The following is an 8,145-nucleotide window of genomic DNA, read 5'->3' as shown; positions in this document are numbered from 1 at the left end:
AAGAAAGGGAACAAAATAGCCACAGGAGCAATAAGGGAGACAATGTATGGAGCAGAGACAGAACTAAAGGCCACCCAGAGACTGCCCTACCTGGGGATTCATCCTATAAACAGTCAACAAACCCTGACACTACTATGGATGACAAGAAGAGTATACCAAAAGGAGCATGCTGTGGGTGTCTCTGGAGGGGTCCTGCCAGAACCTTACAAATATAGAGGCAGATGCTAACAATCAACTATTGGACTGGGCATGGGGTCCCCAATGGAGGAGCTGGAGGGTGGTCCAGAAGAGCTGAAGGGGTTTACAGCCCCATGGGAAGAACAATGATTTTGGCCACCCAGACACCCCAAGACTCCCAGGAACTGAACAATCAACCAAGGGGCACACATGGTTCCAGCCAAAAATGCGGCAGAGGAAGGCCTTGTTGGGCATCAGTGGAATTAATGGTCCTTGGTCAGGTAAAGGCTCAACAGAGGCCCAAACAAAGGGAAACCCAGAGGGGAGGGAGTATGTTGGATGGAGAGGCATATATGTAGAGGCAGGGGGAAGGAGGAAGAGGAGGGGTTGGGGGGTCTTAGGGAAGGGAGATATCGGGAAAGGTTTTACCATTGGCAATGGAAATGAAGATGATATTCAATAAATTAAAAAAATAAATAAATAAACAAATAAAAATGGAATGCCATCTCTGATAAGTGGATATTAATTAGCCCAGAAGTTCTGAATACCCAAGGCACAATTAGCATAATGAATGACTCCCATGAAGATGTAAAAAGAGGGTCCTGATCCTGGAAAGGCTTGATCTAGCATTGTAGGGGAATACCAGGACAGAGAAAAAGGAGAGAGGTGAAAGGAGAATGGGTGGAGAGAAGAAGGCTTATGGGACATATGGGGAGTGGGGAACTGGGAAAGGGGAAATCATTTGGAATGTAAACAAAGAATATAGAAAATTAAAAAAAGGAAAAAAAAATTGAAAATTAAAAGAAATAATCAGAGGTCAACCAGTTAGCATTTTTAAAATGTGTGTAAGAACATATTCACTCATGTACATATATGTGCAGTCATGTGTCCATATAGTATTCACAAATGCGTGCATGTGTTTGCATGCCAGTGTGTGTGCACACATATGTGTGTATTTGGGGATAGTTTGATAGGCTGCCAATGTTTTTAATTAATAAAAATACAAGGTATTAAACCAAAAAAAAAAAAAAAACCCAATTTCACACAACAAATTAATATGACGGAAAGAGTGAGATTAGTTAGAAAAACTCTTATTTTCACATAAAAATAAAATAATGTAAACAGGGAGATAGAAAATTCTAACCAATAGATAAAATATGTATGAGTAAAATCCTGTTTCCTACTAGCACCAATATGACCATTGATAAATAGGAAAAAATCTTGTGATATAACCTAGTCAAAAATACCTTGAGTATTCTGGTAGCCCTAATATATTAACAAGGAAAATATTGAAGACCAGAAGACAACTCTATATTCATTAGAACCATAAAAATGTGGTTTAGCTTTTTTTAAATTTATGTGGCGGATACTAAAATTGAATCGGCAGTTTAAAATATTAAAAATACTGATGAATCCGTGAAACTACTAACGACACTCTCCTATTCTTGCAGATAGATTCTGGTATAACTGTCCTCTGAGAGGTTCCACATAGCTGATACCACAGCTAAACATTGAACTGAAAATGAAGTCTTATGACAGAGTTGGGTTAAGGATTGAAGGCACTGAGGGTATAAGACCTCCACAGGAAGACAAAGAGAGTCAAATAAACAGGAAACTTGAAGGCTCTCAAAGACTGAACCACCAACCAAAGAGTATACATGGGATGGACTGAGGTTCCCAGCACATAGACTGCCTCAGTGGGAAAAAAATGCTCGTAAGCCTGCAGAGACTTGATGTGCCAGGGTAGGAGCATACTCAAGGAGCCCCCATAATCTCAGAAAAGAAGAGGGCAAGGAATGATAGGTAGGCTCTGGGAGTAAGAGACTGTGAGACAGCATACTGTTTAAGATATAAATAAATACAAAAATAAAAATTATAAACCACAAAAGGGAGAAAAAGAAAAAATACAGTTAATGGGACTATACTAGCCATCCTCTTCTGACCTCTGTGAGCACCAGGAATGCAGTTGTACATAGATGCTAGTAGCACACTATACATAAATATAAATTAAATAGTTTTTTTCAAAGAAAACAGAGAATCATGTTTTAAAAATCTAGAAGCACTAAGAATGCCAGTTTTTCAGCACACTGATTATTCTCTTATCAGAACTGATTTGTACCAAGGGAGTAATTGTGGGATAAGCATTCACCACAAACTTCTGAACACTCATGATGACTGGGTCATACATCCATAACAGGATTGAGGTGGATGAGATGATGAAGTCCACCCAGTACATGAGCACAAAGAAAACCACCAGCAGCAAGATGGTCTGGGTGGCCTTTTTCTCAGGGGATGCTCTCAGGTGGCTGAAACTATGAAGATGCTTGCATTGCCTCTGATGTCTCCACAAGATAATCACCATGTATGTGCTTGTAGTCAGCATGACTCCTACAAGAAACATATCCCTAGAGGTTATCACTGTTAAAAACAAACCCCTGATAATGTAGTTCATGGGGAGGAGTGAGCAGGATTTAGTGACCTTCAACTGGTTGGTCTCACTCATATTGGTAAAACCACCAACATAGAAGATCAGGTTACTACTGAAAGACAAATTGAAAGACCAAATATAAAATAAAGCATTGATCATGTATTTTTTTAGTTTGTGTTTAAATTTTGCCAATAAAGAGTTCCTGTGACTGATCACGACAGCCTGTAACACACTCAGGAGACAGGTGATGCAGATAGAGAGGCCTCTCATCACTCGCTTTGTGTAAAACGTTGCCTTACATTTGAAGTCATTCTCAATATTCAGTGACTCAAATATGTGTGCAAGCCAAAAATTCTCTCCAGCAAGGAACATCATTATGTGAACAAAGGTCAGTTGAAAGGAAATTAGGTCCATGGACTTAGGTTTGTGACCTAGGATTATGAAAATATAAAAAACAAGAAGAAACATATTGGCTAGGACTCCAAGCCCAACCTGAAAATAAAGGACATTCTCTAATGAAAACATAAGGGAAAGTGACCTCATCTCAAGAGTATGGTGGAAACATACTTCTTATATCTGAAAAAAAAAAAAGAACACATGATATTTGTGATTCACTGGATAGTATGTTTATATCATCTTTCTATTTTCTGTACTAATCTTTCATTAAACTTTTTCTTTAACTTTTGGTGTTCTGAAGTATATATCTTAGACTATATTTCTATATGCCTTCCATGTATCTCCTCTCTATATAGGATATATTATTTAATAAATTCATACACACATTCGGTATATAATATAAACTTTGTCTGATGAATCTGATTACAATTTCTTAGAAATAAAAATCTATTGATAGAAATTTCCTCATTTTATACTTAACACCTAAAACTGAAGTGAGGATCACAGAATATTAATCAGTATTTTACAACTGAAGAAAACATGTGGCAGTCTGGCAAAAAAAAAAAAATCACAAAAGATACTCAAATATCACGTGACATTGTTTCATGTTCCATAATTTTACTATCCTCTTATTTGCAACTATCCATGTTTTACCTCATAGTTCTAATGGAATCAAAGTTATAATTCATACAGCCAACCAATTGATTGAGGTCAGACCAATATGGAAGAATTAGAGGAAAGGCTTAATGAGCTGAAGGGGATTGCAACCCCACAGGTAGAACAACAGTATAAACTAACTCGGATCCCTCAAAACTACTAGACACTAAGACAAAAATCAAGGAACCTACAGGTATGGTTTGTGGTCCCTGACACATCTGTAGCAGAGGACTGCCGTGCATGATCTCAGTGGGAAAGGATAAGCTTAATCCTGGGAAAACTTGATGCCCCAGGGAAGAGGGATGCTGGTAAGGGTGAGGTGGGGGTAGGTGGGCAGAGAAGGAGCAGCATCTCAGAGGTGGAGGGAGAGCTGAAGAACTTAGGGAGGGAGGGCCTGGAAGGGAGTCAACTTTTGCAATGTTAATAAATAAAATAATTTAATAATTTAAAAAAAGGTCCTGGATAATATGTAATTCAAGACTAGTCTCCAAATTGAAGGAAGAATAGCCTTATTAGTATTTTAAAATTGAAAATACACAAACTATATATTATGCTAAGGTTAATTAATTATATACAATTTATGTTTAACATGGAGCAGGTAATATAACTGATATAAAATACAATAGTATAAAGTATAATATACTAATCAAAAGTGTTTCTTAATTTTCCCAAAGGTATATGCATTATCCTCCCTACTTTATATACACTGTTTGTAAATGTTTATCCCATAGAGAAAATGACAAATCTTCTATTTAATCAAGTGGCTTATTTCTCTGGTCTCAGCTTATTAAAACTGAAAGTAGACAAGAAAAAAACATCTTTCATGAATACAGAGCTGTTAACATAGGGAGGCACTAAGAAACATCTTTTGTATTATTTGAATAGCAATTACAGGCTTCAGCCTGTAACATTATTTAAAATTGTAATATTTAGCTGTAAGTACGAAAGCCCAAAGTTTGTCCATAAACATTCATAAGAGTGGAGGTCCATCACTGTTAAATTGACCACGACCACAAAACTAAGTCGTGTGCAGACAGCTGTCTGAAGAGACTTTCAACAAATGAGACCAAGAGCTGATCTTGTCATAGCTCCACATTCTTCCAAGAAAAAATCACTGTACCCTTTCATTGTCCCAAAATTTGATTTTAGAACACTCTTGTTTTATGAATTTATGGTGATCTTTGCTTTCGGCAATGTGGAGATTTGGTAATCTGAGGAACATACAAATAAAACATACGACAAGTATCAGTTTCACTTTACGTCTCATCATATTTAAGAGTAATGAGCTAAAATCTGTATGACTACTCAAAGAGGATATAAAGTGACTATGTGACTTTCAGGTGACAAGATAAATGGTGTTGGCTGATGTATTGTCCACTGTGAGTAGAAAGAATAAGTCTTTATGAATCTCAGAAGATAAAGACCTCAGCCACCCAAGCTAGTCCCATGGAATCTTTACAAAATATTCAGTGACATCAGGAATGAATACTGATCACTTATTTATAAGGTATTAATTTATAGCTATTACCCGATACTCTTAAGTACCTTACATGCATAGTTTGTTCTTTGGAAATTGATTTTATTACAGGTGTAACTGGAAGCACCCAGATGCTGAGACGAGTGCATATATTAATGAGTAATTGTTCTTTGTAACTACTGGAAGGAACTTTTGGAATTTCGACTTTAAACAATTTTATACTGTTTGAAAATTGATATTTTTCCTCACTGCTAATGAAAACCTTACTCAAATTTTATATCAGTAGCAATATTTCCAGGTTCAATTTAGAAAACTGGAAATATTAAAACTCAATTTAATTGAAACACACAAATATCCTGTGGAAAACGTTCCAAAGAATTCTTAAGTATATGTAAACTTAACAGAATAAAATATTACTGTTAAAGACTATATTAGTTAATATTTGTTGTATATTCCTGGCTTTGGTTTCATATTAAACATACACAGCCAGTTAATTTAAGAAATGTAGTAAAATGGGAAAATAAAAAGCACAATTTAAATGAACGTTAGTATTATAAATATAGTTCTGCAAACCAATATATTTCTGGTATTTGTTGTCACCCTTTAAGATATTAAAGGTGTTTTGTTACGGGGAATGGAAAATGCTGTAACAATACCTAGGCAGAAACATTATTAGAGTACACACTCAGGAAAGTCCCATGTTTGATGTGTTCCTTAAAATGTTTCAATTGGGGCTATTTTTTCATATATGTCAGTGTACATCTGTTGCAAATACTGATTAGTAACATGACATTTTCAATCACAATGCAATACCCATAGATTATCTTTATCTTATTAGCCTTTCCTTCTTCTCTGTCCATCCATCAGCTGGGCCCTGTCCTCTTCCCAATAGCTCACTTTTAGTGTCACATATATAATCAGACATCATATTAATTGAAATAGATTATTTTAAAAATCTTTACACTGATATTTCTATGTATACAAGGATCTGTTGTGTTTTTTCATGACACAGTGGCTCAAAAGCAAAATTCTGTGCAAGAGAATTCTATAATCACTTAAGACAGAAAATCCTGCTCCATTCTAACACATGCTTACATATCTCACTATAATGAAGAGAAAAAGGAATACTCACCCTGCTGAGCCTTCCATAAACAACCTTGTAGGGTGGAACCCTAAGAAGTAACTTATAAAGAAGCAATGCCACCAGCTTGTTTCCCTCTAGACCCCTAGTTATCATGTCATCTGCAGAAGGCACTTCTAAATTTAGAGTCCTTATAAATTGGTATCATCAAATGGAAAAAGTAAACTTCCCCAATTCCAGGAGAACAATGCAGTAAACAAAGCTGAGCTCTGGGTTTCAATTAGGTGTGTTATTCTCCCCAGGCTATATCTCTCTATGTGGATTAATTGTCCCAGTCCTTGTGAGCAATACAAAAGTTAGAATAATACCCTACTTAAAAGAAGTTGAATAACACTTTAGATTCCTCAAAGAATTTGTCCTGTTTCCCAGAAATTTATGATGGCCTCCATGCTTAACTGACAGTGGCTTCAATGTCTAATCTAGAAATTAACAGTGCTTTTGATAAAATTAAGTTCACCTCCTCCAAACACAATTGAGGAAAGTTTTCTTTTTTATAGTAAACACAGAAGGATGGTAATGTAATAACTGTAATATCAGTAGATGAACCTATGGGGACAGGGATGTAACTCAGTGGGTAGTGCACATGGCTAGAAAGTATTGTCTATGTGGGACACTATAAAAATATTCAAATTATAGGCACAGGTGGGAGAAAATAATCCCAGCTCAATGGCAAAGAGAAAACCTTCAGTACAATCATAGAAGAAAGAAACCAATGCAAAGACACACCAGTATAACACACACACACACACACACACACACACACACACACACACACACACACACACACACACACACACAGTAAACCAACAGAATACACAGAACAAGCAAGAGCTGTATCAAAAGTTTCCATGCATGTTTAGCTAAAAAATTAAGTATACATAACTAAAAAGTGGATTGAAAGATCTAAGAGAAAAACTTCATGACAGAAATAAAGAAAATACATTAAATTTAAAAAAAATGAACTGCCCTAATTACAGGAAAATGTTAAAGGAGGAACAGCTGATTTCTCAAGGTAACTTTCAAAGCCAGAAAAGCCTGCAGCAATACATCCCAAATGCTAAATCACAGCCAAACTAAAATATTCTACTCAGCAAAACTGCCATAATTGAAAGAAGAACAATTTCTACAACATAGACCACCCAAAAAATTTTATATTCAATAAACTAATCCAAAGGTAACATGGGGAGCATTATTTAGGGCAGCATTGACAAATGGGCACAGGAGAGGGACTGTGGAATAATATGAAGCCATTACTACCAAATCACAAAGTATCACTTAGAATACAACACCAAAATTCAGGAACATGTTGACCAGAACTAACACACACATTTCAATAACACTTTAAACATGAATTGGCTCAATTCTCCACACAAAATTCACAAATTGAATGTATCAAGAAACAAATTCTATATACTTGCTGCCTCCAAGAAGCACATCTTAGTTTGAATGATAGGTACAAACTTACAGTAAAAGGTTACACAAGAGTACTCCAATAGATCCAGGAATACATTATCTATCACTATGCTAACATCTCACAAAATAGACTCTGAAGTGATAAATAGGTATACTTCATTGTAATCAAGAAAACAGTTGACCAAGAAGACATTAGCATCATAAGCAAACACACACACACACACATGCTTGCAGGTGCAACAGTAGGTGATTTATATACCCAACAGGAGGTTTGTCAATATGTTTCTGTAAATAAAAATTAGGATACTTGCCTTTCTCTTGGAACTTGAAATCATGGGAAGCCGTAGAATGGTAGCCCTCCCTTTCTACCTCCTCCCCTTTCCCCCTCCCTCCCCTGCCCCTCCTCCCCTCTCTCCTTCCCTCTATTCCTTCTACCACTCTCTCTCTCTTCTTCTG

General features: G+C 36.2%; 1 protein-coding gene across 1 annotated transcript; it reads right to left on the bottom strand.

Annotated features, from left to right (window-relative positions):
• Positions 1-2,239: 2,239 nt before the first annotated feature.
• On the bottom strand, positions 2,240-3,148 carry LOC127677487 (vomeronasal type-1 receptor 100-like). Its single transcript, XM_052172561.1, has one exon. It carries the CDS (start codon positions 3,146-3,148, stop codon positions 2,240-2,242), a length of 909 nt encoding a protein of 302 aa, XP_052028521.1.
• Between the last annotated feature and the right edge of the window lie 4,997 nt (positions 3,149-8,145).

Source organism: Apodemus sylvaticus, chromosome 2 (genome assembly GCF_947179515.1).
Source record: "Apodemus sylvaticus chromosome 2, mApoSyl1.1, whole genome shotgun sequence".
NCBI lineage: Eukaryota > Metazoa > Chordata > Mammalia > Rodentia > Muridae > Apodemus > Apodemus sylvaticus.
Note: the sequence above shows the minus strand (reverse complement) of the source record. Positions and strands in the feature narration are given on the sequence as shown.